The 23,666-nt window shown below is 41.2% G+C and overlaps 2 protein-coding genes and 1 pseudogene across 6 annotated transcripts; 1 reads left to right on the top strand and 2 right to left on the bottom strand.

Annotated features, from left to right (window-relative positions):
• Window positions 1-315: 315 nt before the first annotated feature.
• zbtb8a (zinc finger and BTB domain containing 8A) lies at window positions 316-3,873 on the bottom strand. 3 transcript variants are annotated; one of them, XM_034858078.1, is made up of 4 exons: window positions 2,684-3,853; window positions 1,559-2,433; window positions 1,217-1,386; window positions 316-1,017 (listed from the first exon to the last, which is right to left on the bottom strand). In XM_034858078.1, exons 1-4 carry the CDS (start codon window positions 2,755-2,757, stop codon window positions 700-702), a joined length of 1,437 nt encoding a protein of 478 aa, XP_034713969.1. In that variant the 5' UTR covers window positions 2,758-3,853; the 3' UTR covers window positions 316-699. The 3 variants fall into 3 exon arrangements, with proteins under 3 accessions (XP_034713969.1, XP_034713972.1, XP_034713971.1); XM_034858081.1 differs by having other exon boundaries at window positions 317-1,017; window positions 1,559-2,494; window positions 3,697-3,862; XM_034858080.1 differs by having other exon boundaries at window positions 417-1,017; window positions 3,697-3,873.
• A 439-nt stretch (window positions 3,874-4,312) lies between these two features.
• On the bottom strand, window positions 4,313-8,624 carry gale (UDP-galactose-4-epimerase). 3 transcript variants are annotated; one of them, XM_034858996.1, is made up of 11 exons: window positions 8,438-8,624; window positions 7,627-7,755; window positions 7,275-7,390; window positions 6,411-6,524; window positions 5,947-6,123; window positions 5,751-5,864; window positions 5,557-5,623; window positions 5,353-5,438; window positions 5,181-5,258; window positions 4,812-4,926; window positions 4,313-4,705 (listed from the first exon to the last, which is right to left on the bottom strand). In XM_034858996.1, the coding sequence occupies exons 2-11, from the start codon at window positions 7,745-7,747 to the stop codon at window positions 4,641-4,643; spliced, it is 1,053 nt and encodes a 350-aa protein (XP_034714887.1). In that variant the 5' UTR covers window positions 7,748-7,755; window positions 8,438-8,624; the 3' UTR covers window positions 4,313-4,640. The 3 variants fall into 3 exon arrangements, with proteins under 3 accessions (XP_034714887.1, XP_034714888.1, XP_034714889.1); XM_034858997.1 differs by having other exon boundaries at window positions 7,275-7,387; XM_034858998.1 differs by having other exon boundaries at window positions 7,275-7,384.
• Window positions 8,625-10,200: 1,576 nt separating this feature from the next.
• Window positions 10,201-12,138, top strand: LOC117936286 (annotated as a pseudogene).
• The last annotated feature ends 11,528 nt before the right edge of the window (window positions 12,139-23,666 follow it).

The raw sequence follows: 23,666 nt of genomic DNA, 5'->3' as shown, positions 1-23,666 counted from the left end.
ATTTATATAGCGCTTTTCCAGTCTTAACAACTGCTCAAAGCGCTTTTTACATCTACAGGAAACATTCACCATTCACACACATTCATACACTGTGGCCGGGGCTGCCGTACAAGGTGCCACCTGCTCATCAGATAAACATTCACACACATTCACACTCCGATGCGCAGCACCGGGGGCAACTCGGGGTTCAGTGTCTTGCCCAAGGACACTTCGACAATGACTGCAGGGGCGGGGATCAAACCACCAAACCTTCCGATTGGCAGGCAACCGCTCTACCACTGAGCCACAGCCGCCCCTTGTAGAGTCACTATTCTGTCCAGCTTTTATCAAAGCAGTCCCAAAAAGTAGCAAACGTATTCTTCCATGCATATGAAAAAAATATATATTTGAAAGAGTTATCATTTAACTATAATTGAAGCAAAGTAAAACACTGAATATGCATGCTTTGGATACTGCATATCTTTATAAATTTAACAAAAAGCATTCAGAAGTCATTTAAAGTAAAGATTAAACAGTTGCATGTAACTAATAGACAACTAATATACCATAACTGTGTGTATTTACATTAGTGAACATATTTAGTGCATAAATTGTTTTGCATGGCTTTAGCCCGCATGCAAGCACGCGCGCACAAACAAAAACACACACACACACACAATATTTGTGCATGCTTCTGCACACACACACTTTGGTTTCATTTCACTGCAGCTCCTCGTCACTGTCGTCAACCTGTTGGATGATAAGGTCCGCCCCCGAGTCTTCAGCCAGGTCGTCGTCATCGGTTACCATCCAGCTCCTCTTGCTGTCCCCCTCCTCTTCACCGTCAACTCCCAATAACAGGGCCGGTTCTTCACTGGCACCATCTAGACTGTCCATGGGGATCTCATCACAATCCACTTCCTGGATGCACGTGGTGCACATGCGGTAGCGGCGTGTGCCCTCACACACCACATGCCCAGTCTCCTCTGTCACCTGACACTTACACTTCCTGCACACCAGCTTCCTGGCTTGATGGATCTTTGGAAAAACAAAAGAATGTTATTTACTAAAAGTTAGTTTGTGTTTCTGTAGCTGTATGGGTAGGTGGCTGTAAACACTCATACATGATTTTTAGATTTTTCAACCCTGTAGTGAAATCTTTATCCCAATGTCTATGTTTCTCAAGCCGTTCCCTCATTAATTAATGACTTTAACCTTCTGGTGGTAATAAGCCTACCGTCTCAAAATGACTACGAAGATGCTCCAGGCGAGTAAAGCGTTTATTGCAAGCCTGACAGGGGTATGGCCTCTCTCCAGTGTGGCAGCGCAAGTGACGCTTCAGGTCAGCCTTCCTCTTCACCGTGTGTGTGCAAAAGGGACACTTGAAGCGCATAATGGGGTTGGAGTCTGCAAAGAGGAAGAGAAAGTGTTCAGAGTATTGACTTTTCTGTTTATTACCTGGATATCTTACTGGCTTCTTTTGAGGGTTACCCTCTCGCCAGTCCGCTGATGTTATTCCTTTTCTCACTTCCTTAGAGAACTATTGTCTTTCTATTTCCTCACATACAGTCCTACTCACCTTTATTAAAGTGTCCAATAACACCCACAATAGGTGGCAGAGTAGCATATAGCTCCTCTGCCTTTTCAGCCTTTTGTGTCCTCGCCTCTTCGATGTCTAGGTCTTCAGATTGGTTGGAGCGGATGCTGTTGGATGCTCTCCTCTTGGTTCCCCCTTTTCCTCGCCGGCGCTCTGATCCAGGCAAGGTGTACAGAGGGTCCTGAGGGTCCTGCAGGTCCTCTGCCTCTGCATTGAGATCATCAGCAGGGCTGCTTGGGTTAGTCTGTAGGACTGAGGTCAATGACTCCTGATCTTGGTCTTTCCCCATAAAGCTAGACTGAGATCTGGAGTTGTCCCGGGTCCAGAGTGCAGGTGGTGGGCTGACAGAGCCGATGCTTTGCTGTTGCTGCTCTGAGGTTTCTTGTCCTGCCCCACTGGTAAAACTGCAGGTCTCAGACAAACTTAGGCAGCGGCCACTGTCTTCATCTTTCACACTGATGTCCAAGGAGGATTTGATAAAGTTCTTACAGTAGTTGATGACATTGTTCATCTGCAAGTAGCTGGCTGCAGACATCACCTCAATCACATTGTGACTGGAGAGGTCCAGCTGGCCAGAGTAGATAAAATCCAGGATGACGGTGAAGGTCTCAGGGCTGAAGACGTCAAAGGTAGCGTTGACAGAGTCGGACAGCCCGTCGGGCCCCTGGGACAGCAGCATGCGGAAGTAGCCGCTGCTGGCGTACAGGACGTTGCGGTGGGCCCTGAAGAGCTGTCCCTCCACCAGCACGCTGCAGTCACAGAAAAGTTCCTGGCGCCGCTGCTGGTTGAGCTGCTTCAGCAGGCTGCTTTGGTGAGACACTGTGATGTCAGCGGTGTTGAACCACCTCTGAGGCTGCCTGCAGGAGACAACATGATAGCACTCACACTGGTTGTGCATACGGCATAGACTGACTTGTTCTGCAAGACAATAACAGATCATAGAGGCCTTGTGGACACTCATTACTGAAACTGAGACACTTCCATCTCCATGACCTAGAATAAACATGCAAAGACTATTTATGCACAAGCCTGTGCATACATAATTGAATTGTACATAAAAGGAAACATACACTCCTGTAGACTCAGTAGAACATCTGACCAGCTTACCTTGGTAAATGATTAGCTACAGACCCTAAATATTGACAGCAGGTCACATAGCAAATACACCAGTGACACACCATTGATGTAGCTGTCAGTTCTCCTCTGTCTTTGTTTCTGCACTGGACTATTTCCAGCTCAGCAGACCATCCGCCCACAGGACTTCATTCTGCACTGCGATTGGCTGGACGAGCATTCAATCAAAATCTTCTTCTAATGGGCTACACCCGACTCCAGTCACACTGTCAGAGACCATCGGGTGGCAAAACCCTGTAATCATCACTGAGAGACGCTAAAGCGCACATGAAATCTGATGTTACAAACAAACCAGACTCATGGGAAGAGAAAAAAACACTGTCACCGGTATTCAAATAGAGAAATATATTGCCGAAACCACATCTTTTGAATAGTTCCTCTTTTTCTATAGTAACCTATTTAGCCATTCTCGTGTAAGGTCTGCATTACACGCATTCATTTTTAATTAGGCTACCCGATGCTTGCTGACAAGCTTCACAACGCCCGATAACCCACGGTGCAACGCCCGCCCGCAAAACTCTATAGTGCTCCTTATTTCAAACGGAACCAAGTCTAGTATGTTTACCGAGCTATTCTCCCTTAATTCTGGTATCACTCGACCTACAGAACGGCATGAGAGTGCTGCAGTCCTGCGAGAGAAAAGCGGGCAGCGGAGCACCAGAGCAGCCCAGTCTGTCCTGGAGCGACGCCCACTTCAGGCTCCAGCCAGCACACAATAGAAAAATAGATACAAACCTCCAGCAACTGTGCATGCTGCCAGTTGATAAATAAATATATTCACATAATATATTATATTAGGCACGAAAACGCCCGTTTTCATCCTAAAGACCACCCCCACTTCTCGCCGGAGGTCCGGAGCGCAGCGAGCACCGGGGAGGATTTGCCTGCTGCCCAAACCCAGCGACTCTTTCCCAGGCGTGAGGTGTCGGAAGGACCCGCTTACGCCCCACGCCGCGATACCCCTGACAAAATCCATCGATACTCACTGGTGACTTGATTCACCCGGCGCCCGATAGAGTCTACTCGCCCCCAAGTCTGCCACCATTTCCATTTTGAATTTATTTTGCCTTTTTTTCTGTGCTCTTTTTTTATCGTTCAGGGTCCACAGTCAGGCACTTCCTGCTCAGCCCTAAAGACCGAAACCCGGTTAGAACGACTGGAGCAGTGTGCTGACGTGGGTGTTTATTAACTGGGTGCCCGAGGGTTCAAGGAGCCATTTAAAGCCCTAGCGCCCCTAGAATATTAATTATGAACACCAAACATACCATCCATATAAAATTGTGCGATATTTCTATCAGTATTACCATCATTCTGTATGGATTTGTAGCCTATATAAACCATCTCCTGCCCATATCATTATGGTAGCTGTTTTTAACTTCCATTGATAGCACTATGATATTTGTTTCTGTGATGTTCAATAGTCTCTTTTTAACAGACTTATATTTACAAGTGAGTACATTTTACTGGAATATTCTTATTTTTTTGTCACTGAATGATATTTTTTTGTTAGCATAGGGAAAGTCAACCACCCCTAATTACAACTAATTTCACAATAATTTGAAACATCCCTGTTTCATAATAGATTGGAAATGAAGGCTTCAGTTTTCTCAGTAGGAAAATGTATTTATTCATCATTTTTATGGCTCACAGATCAATACATTAATAAGAGAAAGATGAAATATTTCTTGTTAATCTGAAATAACAACAAAGTAAAACCAGAAAGACATTTATGTTAAATGTTACTTTTAATGTAAAGAGTAAATAAAATAACCATTACCACAGGTCAAATATGAAATGAAACTTGACAAAACTGAAAGAATTCAGCTCAATCGTGTGTTGAAAATGAAATGCAAAAATTAGGAAGTTGATAGTTCCCTTTGGCCCGGTGATTTAGAAGAAGATTTCACAACAACAAAAGGCTGAAGTGTCATCAAGAGGCTGTGTCTTTGGAAAATCCGGTTGGGTTCATGGACTGCCAACGCCACAGATCCTCACCTATATGGGTACAGAAAAATAACATCAGGATGTTATGGGATATATATATACATAACAAAAAATGTATTAAAATACATGTAGATTCATGCAGTGTGACTGCCCTTACACATTCGTTCCAGGTTAAATTTAGCCTTCCAGCCCAGTTCCTTCTCGGCTAGACGAGGGTCAGCGTAGCAGGATGCTATGTCTCCTCCCCTACGTGGGCCAACCTTGTATGCGATCTTTCAAGAGGACACATTAAGTTTGTATTTAGTTAACAAAAAGGAGGGTGGTTAAGCCTAAAAAGTGGGAACGTCAGTGATTCAGGAGCCACCCTCCCAGTCAATGTCAGCTTTTCCATCCTTTAACTAATAGGATAATACAGTGTAGTGTGGTTACTGCTCCAAGTCACTTTTTTTACTCTCAGAAGACACAATACTACCACTGACCCTGAAGAGAATTTACTTTGGAGAAAAAGAGCTCTTCTGTCACTCACCTCTCTCCCTGATGCCTTCTCCATGGCTTTCACCATCTGGAGCACAGAGTAGCCTGTCCCTGTTCCCAGGTTGTAAACCTACAGACAATCATGTATTGATGCGAATGCAGAAGTAACCAGAAAATAACAGAAAATGTGTTACAAAATGCTTTTTGAATTTTTATAAATGTACCTTGCAGCCACAGTTGTCCTTCAGCTTCTTCATAGCTGCTATGTGTCCTTTCGCCAAATCTACAACATGGATGTAATCTCGCACACCTAGCAAGATAAATAAACTACATGGATATATGCTATGACAGTTTGCGTGGTATTAATTTGACCCCATGGCCAAACTATATTTCAAATTTGCACAGCAGTTACAGGTCTTCTCCATTACCTGTCCCATCAAGTGTGTCATAGTCATTCCCAAATACACTAAGGCACTTTCTTCTCCCGACGGCCACCTATGAGGGAGATAATTTAAGCAATGCAAACAGTATAAAATCATCCAATAGTTAACAACTGCCAAACACAGGAAATTTGCAGTGCATGCTCTGATCTAGGTATGTATTTGGCAAAGAGTTTGTGTACCTGGGCAACATATGGCAGCAGGTTGTTGGGGATTCCCTGAGGGTCCTCTCCTATAAGTCCAGAGGAATGAGCCCCAATTGGATTGAAATAACGCAGCAGCACTGCATTCCAATCCTGCCGACACATAGGCAATAATGAAACACAATATGTATATGTTTTTGCATCTTTGAATGCCTTTCTGCCTCCTGATCAGTACCTTCTCAGCTTTACAGTGGTCGCTGATCATCTCCTCAATGAAATACTTGCTTTGGCCGTAGGGGTTAGTGCAGCCGCCCACGGGGTGCTTCTCGTCGATGGGAAGGTGCTGAGGGTCTCCATACACCGTTGCAGAGCTGCTGAAGACCAGATTGTGCACCTTGTGAGCCTGCATCACCTGGGACATGTGCAGTTGCAAACAAACACGGCACACAGATACAGTCAGCAGTCTAAAGCACACACACCTTAGGTGTAAGCATTAAACGCTAAGTTTGGAGGACACAGTGAGCTCCTCAACTTAGTTATGAAGAGTGCAGTGTTAGAATTAGCCAACTCAGTATTAAATGGACAAATGCTGCCATGCACTCAGTGAACAAAGATGAAGTGCAAATAAAGGTCAGTTTAGAAATGAAGACTGAATGGAGAACATAAGAATTAAGTTCAGATGACAAAGTTTAAACAGACCTCAAGCAGGTTCATGGAGGCGGTGAGGTTGACTCTGTAGTAGCGTAACGGCTGCTCCACTGACTCCCCAACAGCCTTCAGTCCAGCAAAGTGCATCACAGCAATAAAAGAATGCTGCAACACAGATATTCAGGCATGTGTATGATGATTTAAAAAAAAAGAAAAAAGTTGAACTTACATTGCACATATGCCCTCTATGGGGATGGATCCACTACCTATCCACTACCCATTGGAAATGTTTTCTGAGCATGTATGGTACCCAGCAGGGACATTCCTTGGTTAAAAAAATTAAAATAAAAAAAGTCTATAAAAGCGAGAAATTGTATAAATACTGGTGTATTTGTCCGATGGCCCTGAATACATACAATACAACCTCTTAAAGCACACTCACCCAGCATTTATTCTATAGTAGTAATTTTATATCAGATTTGTTACAAAACTTTTTTTACATTTGGAGAAATCTGATTTTAGGCTGCGAAATATTTTCTTGATTTTTTATGATTGACAATATTTTTATTTATTTCTAACGGTAACTGTTTTCTTGATTTATCAATTTGTCTATAAAATGTTAGAAAATAGCAAAAATATGTCCTTAACATTTTGCCAAAGCTGACATATTGAAATGGATTGTGATTTCTAACCAACAGTCCAAACCCAAAAGATATTTCAGTACATACATGACAAAGAAAAGCATTAAATCCTTACATACAAAAGCAACAACGATTTGGCATTTTTTCATGAAAAATGATTACAACGGTTTATTGTCATTGCTTATCATTGACAAAGTTATTAAATGAGTTGAACTGTTCTAGTTCTAATCTAGTTCTAATAAGATTAATAAATCCACTGTATTCACTTTCTGACCTTTTGGAAGAGTTTTTCCAAGCCAGGTTTGTCCAAAAGATCTAGTTCATGGAACTCAATGGTGGTGTCGAGGAGCTTCTCTATCCTACGTATGCTCTCTGGCACATCTCCTTCTCCTCCATCCACATTAGGATTTAACACACACACACACACACACACACATACACACATATACACACACACACACACACACTCACACACACACACACACACACACACACACACAGACACACACAGAGACACAAAGAGACACACAGAGACACAAAAACACAGCACTAAACAAACTTGGAACTGCCAAGTTTATGGTGAACAAAGTTATTCATCAACCTGTGTTTCCAGTAAGGGAGCTTACCTCTTGCAGTGTTACTGAAGTTGTCTACCACGACTGGTTTATATCCTGCTTCAATGAGCTCCAGCACACAGTGACTCCCAATGTAGCCTCCTCCACCTGTGACCAGCACCTTCTCTGCCATTCTCTCACCTGTGAAATACAACATACAATCAACCCTTCATTAAAACACCTTATGTGGTTATTTAGTTGGTTATGCAGTGGTTCGTGATTTTAGCAGTAGGAGAATGACCAAAGTGCACACCATAATAGACCTGCTCTGGACAAAACAGGATATCCTTTGGTCTAAGCCCTGGTGACCACACCTGAAAGACTTGTTAAGCTCACTTGACAGATGTGACCCACCCACATTGTCCCATGTCAGTCAGTTCAAAACTGAACCTGTGTAACCACATATAACAATAGTGTCTGCAAGAGGATAGTAACAGAAGATAATAGCCTGCATCGGAATGGAATTTGGCATAATATACACACACAAACACATACATTTAACTACATGCCACCTAGGCTACATTCTTCAAACTCTAAGTGTTCCCATTAGCACTGAATAAGGCGTTTGAGCCAGACTACACAATAAAAACAAAAGGTTTTGTACGTAACGTTAAAATGTCAAAAGAAATCACACTTAATAGAGTTTTTTACATCAATACGTCATGCATTTCTGCCAGTTCCTCTCGAGACTAAATAACTAAGACTACAATCTAACCGGCAAGCAAATGTACAACTCCCTTAACAAACTGTCAAAATGAGACCACATCGTAAATATGTATCGTAGGCCTACAGAATGATTGAAACTGTCAGTTAAAAGACTTACAAAACTTCCCGATAAGAATGGAAATTGTCGTTCCCGGCAGAGTCTCTTGATAAAACTGGTTGGAAGCAGGGAAGAAAGTGTATGTGAAGACAGAGCAACGTTATAGCTGTCAGTTTTTTTTAATGAGTGTACACTTCTCTCAACATTTCTTTACTTCCTGTGAAACGTGGAACAGAATTATGTTGATGATTGGCGCGCAACTTCCTGTATGTTTTCTTTCAAAATAAAAGCTTAAACATTCCTTAAATCGCTGCACGGAACTTTGAACTCACTATAGCTTGAGCTGTGATCTAGCAACTGATCAGCACGTGATATAATACCTTGTAGAATATCCATTGCAGTCGATAAACCTGTGTTAATCTGGGCATGATTCAGTTTTCAGTTTTAATTTGAAGTATAAAACGGATTCGCAATGTGTTTTCTCGCTGACTGGCGTGGTACGTGGGCGCCTCATATTCCGTGACGTCAGATAAAGCCACGCCTTCACATTTACATAAGGAGGTGATTGTGTCGAGCAAATCTGAAACATACTGAATGGCGAAGGAAAAGTGCCACGTTATAAAACAAACGAAATTCAGAGCAGTAACACAGAGCAGTAACACACAGTAAATCTTTATGCAGCAATGCAAGTGGAGCTTAGTTTAAAAAGACACAGATACTTAGCCTATCTCATATAATTTCTTTAAATGTGTAGCCTAACATGTTTAGATCCATTAGAAAGTTGGCAAATAGGCTACTCAAAAAACAATAAGAGATAGCTGTATAGTTTGTACATTATAGTATATTTCTGTGATAAAGGTTTTATTTTTGTCTTTATGTTGATACAAAGAATGGCAGATCTAAATGGTAATATTCATAAATTAATATTGTTAGGCTATATCATAAACAAAAGTTGTGTGATATCCAGACCAGCCCATATTGTTGTTGTGATTTAGCGCTATTTAAATAAAATTGAACCTATTCCTAAACTTGAGAAACAATGACCTCCAACCTAAATCTACATATTATTTATAACTTTTCTTCTTTCCATGCACAGACAAATACTCATTCCCAACATTCAACAACACTAACAGCAATTGTCATGAAATCATCAGAAAATGTTTCCATACCCAGGAATTTAACACTACTCCTAGATAAAGAGCTTGTTATATAGAGCCACATTTAAAACAAATGAACTTTCGATCCTTTTATCCAAAATAATGCATGTTAAATATAGATAGGTCGTATATAGCTGTCGTTTTCCATTTTTATGATGTTCAGATTTAGCAGGGTTCTTATATACTGTATCCTGTGCCATTTCTGAAGCCCGTTTGCCAGTCCTGCCCTGCCCTGAAACACTGGCACATGAAGAAAGACAGCAGATTTGGGAGGAAAGAAAGATGAGACGAGTGAGATACCTTAGAGATGAAGTTTACTTGCCTCATTTACTGCAAATGCTCTCTTTTTGTTAGAAAGGACTTGGAGCTGATGAAAAAATCTCAAGAGGGAAAAACTAAATGGCAAAGTACTTCAGCAGGGGAACATGGTAATAACGAAAACCAATCCCACCATTCAGAAGAGGACAGCAGAGAGGAAACAGAAGGAAACATTTAAAACTTAGAGGAGGAACAACATGTGACTGTTTGTCTGTCAGTGAACAGCAGGCTACCCGGACTGGCTTTTATAAATTTGGTTCACTTTGAAACAATTTTACAGTTTTGTTGAAGTTCTTACGTCAGGAAAACTTTTGTTGATTGCTTTCTGTGCTGATGCAGGTCAGCAGCATGACTCAGCTTTGCCTGTGTTTGTGTGTATGCATGAGTGTGTGGCTCCACACGTCCCACGTGTTGCCCCCCCAGCACCGAGTGTGTCTGCGGTTGAGAGAGGAGGGCGAGGGTTGCAGAAAGTGCAACCAGCACCTGCCCCCTGGGCTCTGAATAGGAGGGGACACAGGGCTAAGCCAGAACCTACATGTGTGTGTCAGAAAAACGACCCTGTATGTGGCTCAGATGGGTGGACATACCTAAATGTTTGCCAGGTAAGAGAGGCCGCCAGCCACCGTTACACAGACCTCAAGCCCACTGGAAGAGGACCCTGCAGCTCTGGTTACTGCATTATCTCTTCACATGTTTTCAGTCCAGGAAAGATATCATTTTCAAGATTTCAATGCATGTGAAATTGTTGTAGGGTACATGAAGGGTCTTGGTTCTGAACCTTGGGGTACTCCTTTTGAGCTGGAGGAAGATAGGGAGTGACAACATCCTGCCAGGAGATGATCCTCACATCTCTGTCCAGGTTTGTTACGAGCTGCAGTTATTGCACATTACAAAAGTCTCATTGACAGTGCATGCCTTTGTCCTAGCTGCCCAATAAATTAAGATGTTTTTGATTAAAAATAAGGCCATTTCACTGATTTTACAATTGAAGTTCAATTAATCCATTAGGAGGAGTACAACTGCGCCAGTAAAATACTTGTATAATGTTTTCTGTGGCTCTGAAATTAGCTTTCCTAAGTTTTATTATTGGAAATGTAGGACCCAGTGTTTTTGAAACTTGACCCATATTATGGAGTAAAATTCAGGCTGCCTCTGCTGCTTGATTTTAAACCATTCTGTTTTTAATGTATCTTATAGGTGATGGCCAGCTTTGTGGAAGTGTAACACTAAATTGCTGGCATAGCCCTTTAAAGATGAACTGAACTGGAATTTGAATAATGATGATATAACAAATGTATTTTATTTCTTCTCATTGGTACAATTATTAAAATGGGTGAATTTGTTAAAAGGGATAAAATGATAAGTTAAAAGTGTTGTTGTTGTTGTTGTTGTTGTTACACGGGCGCCACCATGGTGGAATTCCAAAATCCAACTAAAATAAGAATCCCATTAACTCACATTATATTGGCAAAGACTGCAGAGATGTTACAATGCAATAAATTCGGATGTGTCTTAAAATGCAAGACAACCATCTAAAAGAAAAACGTTGATAGGTATCTAACTAAAAAGAAATACACCCCCAAAAAATAGGAAAACAACATTCACTTCACAACAAAGGACTTGCTAAGAAGAAACAGTGATAACAAAATGAATAGACTTTCCTTTTAACTCCCAATTAAAAGTCCCAGAGTTTGTTCCACAAGTCTGTTGATAGCAATAGAAAAGGGAGTTGATATTAGTGTTTGTGTATCAACAATGATAATAACATAATCATATTATGTTGTTAAATTGCTTTCTATAACCAACCATACTGTTGACGAAAAACGTATACGTATTATTTCTTACCTTTACATTTTTTTAAAGCATTTCTTGAGGTTGAATCCCGTCCTTTTTCAGGCTTGAGGCGTCCCCCAGCGCTACACTGTGTCTACCTGGCCTCAGATACAGGGCCTCCTCGTCTCTGATGCAGTGGTCTACGCTTGCATCTCCCACAATGCCTTGGGGGACACATCTGCATCAGCACAGCTCACAGTGTTGAGACAGGGTGAGTATCTGAGCATCATACTGTGGACTGTTTGTGCTAAAGCAGCTCATTGGAATGGTAAATTAATTTAAGAAAAAAACGTATTTTGAAAGATGCTGTGTTATTCTTACTAAAAACTGTTTCTTATCTGCTCGCCAGTGGTGAAGGGGATGAAAGGTCATGCTGAGGAGAAACAGGAGCATCTGGGGGAGAGCAGTGGTGATGGACAGCTGGCATCTGCAGATTACCCGGGACTAATTTAAATCAATTTTATCTGACCAGACAACAAGATCATTTGACATTTTTTAAATTAAAAAGATAACATTTTTGCATCTCAACCTATCTCTAATTTTTAACTTAGCATCACATCTGACTTACTCACACAAATTAATCACTCTTCTTAACTGCTTTGTAGAGTTGACAAAAGTTGTATGATTATATAAAGTATATAATAAAAATCGCTTAAACACTAGCATTCTAAGGAAACTGCTGATTCATCTTCAAAACATTAAATGTGTACATATTGCAAACATATTGCTGCTTCTAAAGTAAAAATTCTACCATTTTCTTTTGCTTTTACCACTCCACCCAGAAAGCATGGAGTACAGTGCATTTGTTCCCTGAGAGGAAAAAAAAAGAGATGGATGGAGCAAGAGAAGGTGTGACCATCCACAGGGTCTCCGTCTGATTCTCTTCATCTCTCTCCACCTGAGTGCCAGTTAATCCATCCCTCATCCCCCGACTCCCAGCTGGATACACCGGCTCCTTCTGAATGGCAAGCTGCATTAATGCCGAAGAACTTTCCCCCGCTGTCTGTTAGTCAAAGCTGATTGGAGATTACAGGCCTCCATCTCATCTCAAATCATTTTCAACCCCTTTCTCTCCTTTTGCTTTCCTTTTTCTCTTCATTTCTTTATCTTCTTAACCCCAACTCGCCTGCTTTCCAATTTCATGAACTTGCCACTTTATTATTGTCTCTATTCAGTGTTCTTTTTAAAAAAAAAAGCTGAATGACAAGAAGGAGGAAGAGGAGGAAGAGGAGGAAGAGGGAGAGAGAGAGAGAGAGAGAGAGAGAGAACAACGTTCCCCTTCTGAGTGGAGCCAGAATGATGTCATGGGGGCATTTGTCCTCCTGGTGTGGAGGCTTCCCTTCCCTTGCTAATTACCTTGTACAAACTCGAATCTGATATGGCGGATATGAGGCCCAAATACAATTATTGTGGGCTAACAAAGAGATATTGAGATTCAGGGAAGGAGGGAGAGACAGCAAGTGAGATAGAAGGACGCGCACATCCATAAACCCATAGGCACACGCATGCACATGCTCAAACACACGCAAACACACACACAGACACACACACTCACACACACACACACACACACAACCACTTGTCCTTCCCCTCCATTCCCTCAGATAGGCTAATGTTATTACTGGGGTAATTATCCTCATTAGTGCCAGCAGCTGTAGAAAGCACATTGCTTGCTGTTCAAACTCCACCCCAAACCTTTCCATCTTCACATCAGTCTTTGTATTCCATAGATCGCATTTAGTAGCATGTAGAATAGAACCCCATTGAATATCAAATAAGATAGAGTTACCCGTTTTCTAACTTGATAGAGTCCTTTTTGTAAATGAAGGTTACAAATTGTCGGGGCTTGTAGCACTGCCCCACTGAAAGCTACATCAGAGGGCTGAACAGTGTGCAAAGGTAAGAAAATAAGTGAAAAAATTGATAAAATGCACATTATTCATAAAAAAGCTCATAATCTGCTCAAGAAAAGGATATGTTGCCAACCGATAGTTATTTTCATGAAAATGACAACTTTTTTTCTATCTGTAATTTGCACCTTAAAGGTTTTCTGAATTGTAATTGAACACAAGATGGCACTGTTTAGTCAAAGAACCACTTTCATGCTATCCAGTATCTATTAACATGGCTCTCTCCTCTCATATGCTTCATGCTTCTCTTATTTACATCCATCCAAAAAAAAAAAAGAGCTGTCACGGTCCTTCCTATTTGAATATAACGACACTTCACTATTGGGATGGATATGAAGAGCTGAGAATAATTGTAATTATAAAGTGTTCGGATAACTAAAGGTATTGCCAGTTTATTTGTGTGATGTTTATATGAAAGCATCCTTAAAATGATTCCATTCATTCTCTTTTACTAGGCTCTGTCTGCATCTTTATACAAATATTATGAGATCAACAGCTTAAACAGGCGGCTTTACACACAGCATCCCCCCTGCTCTGTGAGATTGCCTTTTGTTTTATTGCCAGGGGCTGGTTCGGACAGTGGGTAACCTGTATACCGCTAAGCCCCACATCAGGCGCTAAATGTCATGCATAGCCTGTTTTTATTGGCTGATATGGCCTGTTGTACCCTTATCCTTTTTCCTGGAAGCCATTGTTAAAGAGCTGGTAGTTAATGCGAATGACCAGATGGGCTCCTTCTCCCCACAGCTCTGACTGAGGGTGTTTACCATGCACTGGGCTGTGAATAACAGGTGAGACTGCTCCTGGCTTTTCAACCAATCAGAGGGCAAAAGATGTCTGGCCTCTGCCTGTAAACCTTTATTTGGCATTTGAGGCCTTATGGGAGTGGGTTTGATAATAACACTTAATCAAAGAGAATTATGGTGTACACGTTTTTTTTACACAAGGCTTTTATGTGAAATGGTCATGCAAGCTATGACAATAAGTCCACACACATGATATCAACCCTCCTTGAGCCCCATACTATTTAATTTTTTGTAAGAAACTTCAGTTCAATAAAGCTAAAGTATCTTTTTGTGTATCAAATACTTCACATGACAAACCGCCCAGCTATTTAATTTTCCCTTCGACATAATTTCGAGAGATGTTCCCTCATCTTGTGTAACAAAATGTTTTCAGCATTAGTTGGGCAAACAGGGAACATTCCTTTCCCTTTCCAATGTAGACTATCTAAAATTACTGAAATTGTAATGGCAACAACAAAGGTATGGCCAGGCCTGAAATGTTTACGGAGTGGTCTTAAAAAGCTTTGAATCAATCTGCCTTAATAGAGGACCTGTGTCTAGCATGCATGCATGGATTAGTTTGGCTGGAGCACCTGTCCCTGTTCTGTCAACAGCAGATCAGGTTACTGGCTACACATTTACCTGGCTGACACAACTTCTTTTGATTGACAACACACCGGTCTTCGTTCACTGCTGCGCTTACAACACTATTGTTCAAGTACAATTGTGGAACAGGTGATTTAAAAAAAAAAACACTTGGGATAGGCTGTGTATGAATGATGCGTGAAAGAATGTTTGATCAACATGATTTAAAATAAACCCCAGAAAAAGTTCTCATATAAAACAAATCCAGTAAAACATAATTCCACAAACAATTCATCCTAACGTCTGCCTTCTAATTTCAAGATCTGGCCCTACCAAGGACTCTCAGGTTGATAATAGAGTTAAGCTGCCAGAGCAGCCCACTGAAGCGAGGCTGTGGTTGTGCTCAACATCCTTCCGAGGAGTGCTTGTATCTGATCTCATCTGGGAGACAAAGCTCAGTCAAGAACTGGAAGAACACTCTCTCTGAACTTTGCTCCTGAGTACTGAGATTTAAAGATTAAATTATTAAGTGTAAGCCTTTTTCTCTGATTTCCAGTCAGATAATGTTTATTATGGCATATCTTGTGATATTTAGAAGAGAACTTGGAAATCAGAGCAGCTGACAGGATATGAAGCATATCTTCTCAACACCAGACACATGTTTATTCTCCTAATCAGGGCAGATATCTCCTCTGAGTTTCTCAGAGCCCAATAAGGGGAAACTCCCCTTAGATTTATGATGGTTTTATTCACAGTTAACGAAGAGAAACAAATGCTGTTCCAAAGCATGAAGCCAGCTCCATCGTACACTCATGTGTAACCATTAACTAATGTTCAAACAAACATCACCAAGCCTATACCTCCAAGAAATAAACCTTGAATGCAAGGCTCTACTTGAGATCATTAACATATGAGTCAGGAGTCAAGGGAAATCTCTACATATTTTATCCAACCGGCACAAAGCCCACTCTGTATGGCCTTATACAACTGGTGCGCCCTTGCTGCAACTCTGTTTCCCTGTCATCTCCATTATCTCTCTGATGATGAAACGATTAGCTAGCAACCGTTATGCTAACCACAAAGCTGGATGGGTGATGGATGGGCTAAGTGATAGACTCAGGCGGTTGCTTGGGGGGGGGCTTTGTCCTGAATCTCTGACACCTTCTATCTTGTGATCCATGCAACACCCCCCATTGACTCCCTCCAACCGCCAGATCCTCCCCAGTTACCCCCACCAGCTGCCTCTGACACCTCACCATAGCCCTGCCTCTGCTTGCCATGTGCTGGGAGTCAAAGGGTTCCCACCTATCGCTCTTCAGAATGGAACCCCACCATCTCCTGCCCCACGCACTAAATCACAATCAATCGCTTGGCAGACAGAGATGGATTGGGATATCCATGACCCTGTACCTTTCAGACACCCTGTACCCCCCCCCCCCCCAACCTTAAAAAGGGCTGCTGTCCCGGACAAATAATAGAGGTGATTCTAGGAGGAGTGAGCAGGTCAAGTCTGCTGCCCCTGGAAGGAAGTTATTACAAAGCAATGGAGGGAAATTATTTTCTGTTTAGGAACAACAGTCACAAGTCTAACAGCATGTCTACCAGAGGGAAGGGTGGCGTAGAAAGGTTTGCTTTCATGCTAAATGACTTTATAATAAAGTTTAAATCAATCTAAATGTAATTCAGGCCACACTTCCGATTGATGGCTTCTAATGAGGCTAAATGTATGGGACGTATCAATGTGTTGTTTGCTGCTACTAATTAAAAGTTAATAAGGTTCTACCCCCTCAAACCTTTTGCCACAAAAAGGTTCAATGTTAGATTTGGTACTGAAAACAGAATCTTTTGTTTATAGGCTACTGGAGGGAAAAACTAGAGGGTTGTGCCGAGGCAGCGTGTAATAATCCAATTTTGGATAACCAAAGGTGATAGCAGTCTTTTATTCAGACATATCTGCCCTTCAATCATCTTAGCATGACAAGTCAGCTAGATGTCAATTAAATGTCAAACCGTCTATCAAGCTAACCGTAAACTTGCCAATTCTTACCGTCCACTGAAAAGCTAATTTTAACATTACAAGACTTGTTGGATCACCAAGCAGCATAATATAGGAAGTGTAGACTTGCCATGAGTATGCCTTTCTCAATTCTTTTTAGAAGAAGTTTTATTTAAAATAAGTAGCTTGCTAGCTTACATTAACTGTGTCTACAATCCTTAATGTCGCCCGATGTTTTACAAGTGTACCTTAAAGAATTGAGGCTGGTTTGAAGGCAAAGGATAGTAAGACCAAAATATTAATGTGGTTTAGATTTTTCTTTTTGTACACTCACTTTGCATTTTTTATGAAAAATAAACAATCATTATTTATATTTTTGAAAGCATTTCAAGTGTACAGTTTTTTTTCACACCTGCCCAAGAAGTTTGCACAGTAGGTTACTGTGCAAAAGTCACATATACACCTATCTATCTCTCTCTCTCTATATATATATATATATATATATATATATATATGTAGAGCTTGTCTGCGTCCCCTTTCTCTCCACTCTCAAAATAATACAATCTTGACATTCTGCCTCACATCATCATGTGTGTTTGAAGAGTTGCTGTCTAGTGCTTCCTGATTTACTTCACAACAGACTAAGTGATTGCATCATTCACATGAGCATTGACAACACATATCATTCAGACATGTAAAAGTCTCCACAATGCCATAACACAATGATTGGCAGTGAAAGATCTTATTCTGTATTCACTGCCAAGGGCTCAAGGAGGATCATTCACATGTAGATGTGTCCTTCTGGAAGTGCCTCAGCTATACAATTTCCATTTAGATATGGTGCATACACAAATAAAGAAAGGACATTGGTTCTTCATTTGATTAACTAATCATAGTCTTTGTAATTCCACTCGGAGACCTTGAAGGGCAGTGCCGGGCTGTGCACCCTGATTAGCCTATGCATGATTGCTGCTGCTGTGGCACAAATCAGTTCAAGAAACTCAACTCCAAATACTATGGCTGTGATTAAACAGGCGATTAAGACATAGAGAGTTTATTTCTGTTTAATCCCTTTTCCTATTGTCTAGATAGATAGCCACAGTATAGTCCCTGGTCAACAATAACTGATCACCACAAGAATTGGAGTGAGAGGTGATTAGGGTCTTTAAAGCTCCCTGGAGTGTGGCTGCAGGTTGTTTGTGATTAGCTCAGATTTAGAGGTACATTCTGTTATTATGCCCTCTTGCTGTAGCAGGGAATTCATTATCTGATGCTTAAGCTGAGAGGAGAGTAAAAAGAACACAGCCTCAGAACTGGTTTAATATATTTAAGTGAGACTAAAATAATCCACGTTTGTGGCACACAACATGCCAAGTCTGAAAGCTTCCGGTTCACAGCATGTTGACGAACCCAACAGAATACTCCTCAACCTCACGACTCAAGCCTCAACGTGCTTTAACCCTCTTCCCAATTCTCTGCAAGCCCTCTTCCTGATGTGCAGTGGTGTCTGTGTATCATCTGAAGGCTGTATAGAAACTCTACAGCCCCTCTCCATGACTGATCTCTTTTGATAGAGCTCATTATGCAAACTGCTCCCAACTCCCACCGCATAATTAGTGCTTAATTAATTTGAGTGAAATCTTTCATCTGTCTGTGTCCGGCCAGCTCCTTCCTTCCATTTACAACATGATATTAATTTCAGAGGGGGGAATGGTAGCCCGGCTGATGAAAAGGCTGATATAATTAATCAAGTACTGTATCTTTTTCCTTCATTTTTTTTCAGGAATAATAATAAGTGTGATGAGCAGAGTCTGATTAACCCTATTATGCTCCCTAATTAGGGTGATTATTTAATAATCAAAGAGGCAGCACAATTATAAGAGAATGCAAATTATGCCATCTAATGAAGAGCATGCCAATTCTGGGAATTCTTTGTTTCGAAAATGCGGCATTCCAAAGTCAAAGGCCAAGAAAAGGTTCTTCTCTTAACGTACACATATTAAGGATGTACTTACATACTTGAGCTCCACATTTTTCATACATTTATTGGACACTTGTATCTCTATGAGCTTCAGCAGGAAGAAATTACATATAACATATGCATTGAACAAATTAAATGACAAGATAATAAAAAAGTTTTAAATGATGTGGTTTTTCAAGTCTTTTTGCTAAACTAGGCTAAGCTGCTGCATATAGGCATGAAAGTGGTAGTGGTTTTCTTATCCAACACTTGGGAAGAAAACAAATATGCGTATTTCCTCACTCCGGCTTTTAAAGCCACTTACAGAGCACCAATTTTATGTCCCACTGGTCCTGTGTGTTTTATAGAGCCTGAGGTATTACAAGGCAGCTGCCACTGTAAACCCAAGACCAGAGTTTTCAGCACCACGGACAGCAACCAGTCTCCTCCAGAGAGATCACAATCCGGAGACAAACGTCCTCAGAGCGTCTACATTTAGAGCTAGTGTTTAAAATACAACATTGTAAATATTAATTCAGGAAACAGGATTGTTATATATTAACAGATTTCTACAAGTCCAATGCATCTTATGTATGAACAAGTGAGATAAGCTGACTAATAGTTAGGTTATAAGAAAAATGACCACTGTGTAGCTCCATATGTCAATAGATAAAGGATATGGCCCATTAGGTCTGCCTGAGTCCATCTTTCATGCTCCAAGATGATACAGCTGCTGTCTACACTTTCATCAAGATAATGGTGACCTCATATATGGAGTCTATGAGCAAGGGCCCTGATTACATTTTTCTTCTTTTGGAGTCATTATCAAGATCATTACAATCTTCAAGTAGCCAGTGAGCAACAGAGGATGGACCTTTTTTGTTGTCCAGTTCTGTGAGAAATGTATTGCTTCTAATCCAAATGCCTGTCAGTAAAATCCTTTATATGCTGGCTTCTCTAGCTACAGAGCATGTGTGCCTCCTTCACTTCTTTGTATCTGTAAGGTGTGTGCTTGCTTTTGTGTGTGTCTACATGAATGTACCTCAATTTACTCCTCTTCACCCCCATAGTGCAGCTGTGCCTCAGAGGACTCTTGTGAAGTAATTGAATGAGCAGGGGTAGGGGGAAACCTGTGGCAGCGGATGTGGTGCCTGCTGGCCTTATTATCTGTAGTACGGCAGCAGCTCTGCCTGTGCTTTCTCATCTGCTCATGAATACAGAAATGAATGTGGTGTGATGTCAGAGGTGAGCGCAGAGGGGAGATGCAGATTGGAGATGCGGGCCGGAGCTGTTTTAATCAGCTCCCAGATAGAACAATCACTTTATCCACCTCCACAGCTCAGAGGTGAATTAGTGTTTAACATTCCAGGGCATGCTTTCTGACAGGGGACTCCCCCCAAACAACCAATGGACTGCGGAGATTATTGAGAGACACTCTGATGTTTTTGATGAGTTAATTAGAGCTAAACATGCCCCTGGGACTTCAGCAGCTACTGATATGTATTGATACTGATATAATGCAGGAAGACTCGGCTCTATACCAAATAAGAAAATCTTGCACTGTCCCATTGAAGCATTTATTCACATCATGCACACATAACATTCGATACAAACACTATGTGCTTTTATGGTTTCTACGGAAGTCATTAGCTAACCTTTTTGCCTTGATACATCATTTAAATGGCATTTAATATTCATTTTGCAGTGGATTTGAAGATGTACTGCAGAATGTAGTTTTGCAAAAAGATGATTTTATTACCCGGCAGTACCAATAAACTTCTTCAGAATTTACATTAAAGCATCTGTCCTCATTGAGCCATTAGCATCATTGTCAATAGTACAGAGGACATCAGGGACATTCCCGGTCAACACCGAGGTCCATTAGTCCTAAGCTCAGAGCTTCACCACTTTACGGGGCTTTTCACAGTGACCTGGTCTCATGGGCATCAGTCTAAAGTACAATTTAAAGTCTAGACAGTGACCTCTGTGTTGCTCTCATGTCCAAATAAGCAATTCCCCCCCATTGATCTCTTGGATGCTACAGTCGGACTTCTTTTCTAGAGGCTTGATACAAACCTTTTACTATTGTTGCCACAAGTACTGGCTGACTGATGCTTTACAGTGACACGTTGACTCCCCTGAGACTGCTGACAGATGGTTTTCCAGGTTATCCGTGAGAAACACCATAAATCGCCAATGTGTAACCCAAACAATGGCACACAGTTAATTAAATACATGGCAGGGAACTATGTCTTTATTGTTTTCCCTCTGAAAACACAAGATAAAGCAGAAAACCTCCTGACTCTGGAGTATATTGATTTAAGTTCCATACACTTTTGGTGACTGTACTGAAAGTTTTCCTCTCTTAGGAAATTACATAAAAACGTATTAAAAGGCCAAGAAGTGAGTTGTGCTCACTCACTGCAAGACAGCAACTAACAAGAATAGAATAGGATAGAAGAGAATCAACAGGAACTGAGTTGTCATCTCTCTATAGAAATAGTTTAAATGTGTTTCGGACAAGTCCATATGGACCTAAATTTAAAAATAAAAACTAATCACTTCATTACACTCTGTTACTTTTGTTCTGTGTACTGTGTCATTGTCCTCTTGTTGGTGCATGCCTGCTCTTTTTCAGGGACAAAGGCTAGAGCTGTGTTCCACAGCACTGCCTGATTAAATCTGGGTCCCTCGCTGGCTCTCTCCATGGTGCTGAAAGAGCCCTCTATCAGATTACAACCAGCCAGAATAGGACCTCAGCTAATCCATTACAATAATTGATTGACAATGCATTGAAGGTGGCCATGTAGTGAGCCCCAATTACAGTCATGTCCTATTGCACTTTCAAATTGGCTTGGGTTGGCAAAGCAAATGGAGGCAATCATTCATCTGGGTAGTACAGGAGGTTTCTGTATATCTATGGCGAGATTGAGGGTAATTTAATTTTTGTGAAATAACCAAACTGCTCCACAGCTCCCTGGGTAACTGTGTTACCGTTTGACAGAAACAGCATGGTGAGATGCCTGCAAATAGATCAGAGGCTATGCTTTGGATGCTGGAGGTAAACTTTTCTGTGTTCCCAGCAGTATGTATTCTTCCTGTAGGTGGTGCAGTGAAGCAAGAACTGACTGATGCCAGAACCTCGTAACCGGAGAGTATTGTGGTTATACATGAACTATCAAACCTACAACAGCTGAGGCATCTTTTTAAAGTGACTATCTGCAGAAAGCTGGACAAATATAGACCTGCTGTAGAAAAACATGAAACACAAAAGTATTGAGAACATGACTTATTTAAATGTTCTACTTTTATCGTACAATCTAACTAATTACATTTACAGCATGGCCTACAGGCAGGAGGAACATGAGAGCAACATTTCAAATCCTACAGCATGACATAAGGTTTAGAGGCTGAAGTTGAGCCTGCATTAAAGCAGCTGCAGCTGTATGCTAATTAGGCGCCTAGCGTCTCGTCTTCCAGGACAGCACGCGCCACTGATCAAACACGCGCATGCGTCCGTGTAGCCAAGACCAGCCCACGCGCCTCACAGAAATTATCACGGGGGAAAGAGGAACTCGTTAAAATGCCATCAAAGCGCAAGTCCCAACAAAGCACGACTAATAGATTTGCAGACTGAAAGAACAACAAGTAACAGAGCAGAGGAGGCAAACACGACCAATAAAAAAAAGTTTGGAACATATTTATATTTTAGAGCAAATATAAAAGAAGTATAGGAGAGTCGGTGAAGTCACGGGAAACTAAACAAGATGAAAACGTAGCAACGGTACGCCTACACACCATAAACGTTACAGGAAAATATGATTTGAGATGAATACTACAAAAATGTGTTTAAACTTAGTCAATTCATTAAAACACTGAACAGTTTATATAGTTTTATATCATTTAAATCTAAACTTTTGTTTAACCTTCAAAACCTATTTTTCTAGTTTTAGAAAGTGGGACATTTAACCCATGCAACCGAAATAACGGCGTGCTTCCAGGCAGGTGAGAAAGCACCGGCACACAGAGGCCTATTGAAAAAAAAGGCGCAGGCCTGCGGCTCAGCTCCGATTGTGTAATTATTTGACTTGGTCATACTGCAGCTTTATGCAAATGAGGGGAACAATGTACGACGATGGAGATTAATTCCTCCCTGGTCTGTCGACTGAAAGGAAAAAGAATGTACTCTCTGCCAAGTGGCTCACTGCAGCCTAACGTGAAAAAAGGATAGATCCACAATATATGAGGTATGCACAGAAACCATAGGGGAGCTGGTGAAGAAAATAAGTCAAAATGTACGTGGGTTAAAAACGTTGTCTTTGTTAGGCAGACAGGAGGCTGCACATAGTACAACAGTACTAATGTAACAGAGTGTTATTTAAGAGCCACACATTATATTTACTTGTTTAACTATTGGATTCAGTGAAAACTTGAATCTTGAACTTAATGATATACGCTTCTTTTAGCAGAATGAGCCCATCAATCAACAACTAGCATTCTGAAAACAGCACTTGTTTGTACAAACAACAGTTCCCCACTGTATCCACAGCAGCTTCATTTTAGCTCTGGATATCTGTGCAGCATTTTGCAGCACAAGCCTCGATTGCGGCCCGTTTTTTGTCAGGAACACTGATTCCGCCCAGCACGCGTCTAGCTGTGGGCCAGATTGGCCGTGAGTCCCGGCCGTTTCACAGTTAAGAGGTCAATTTGCTTTTCAAACGAAAAAAAAAGAGAAGAAAAAACAC

The sequence above is a fragment of the Etheostoma cragini genome, chromosome 20 (assembly GCF_013103735.1).
Source record: "Etheostoma cragini isolate CJK2018 chromosome 20, CSU_Ecrag_1.0, whole genome shotgun sequence".
Taxonomy (NCBI): Eukaryota; Metazoa; Chordata; class Actinopteri; order Perciformes; family Percidae; genus Etheostoma; species Etheostoma cragini.
The sequence above is the reverse complement of the archived record's forward strand: the minus strand, read 5'-3'. Positions and strand labels throughout refer to the sequence as shown.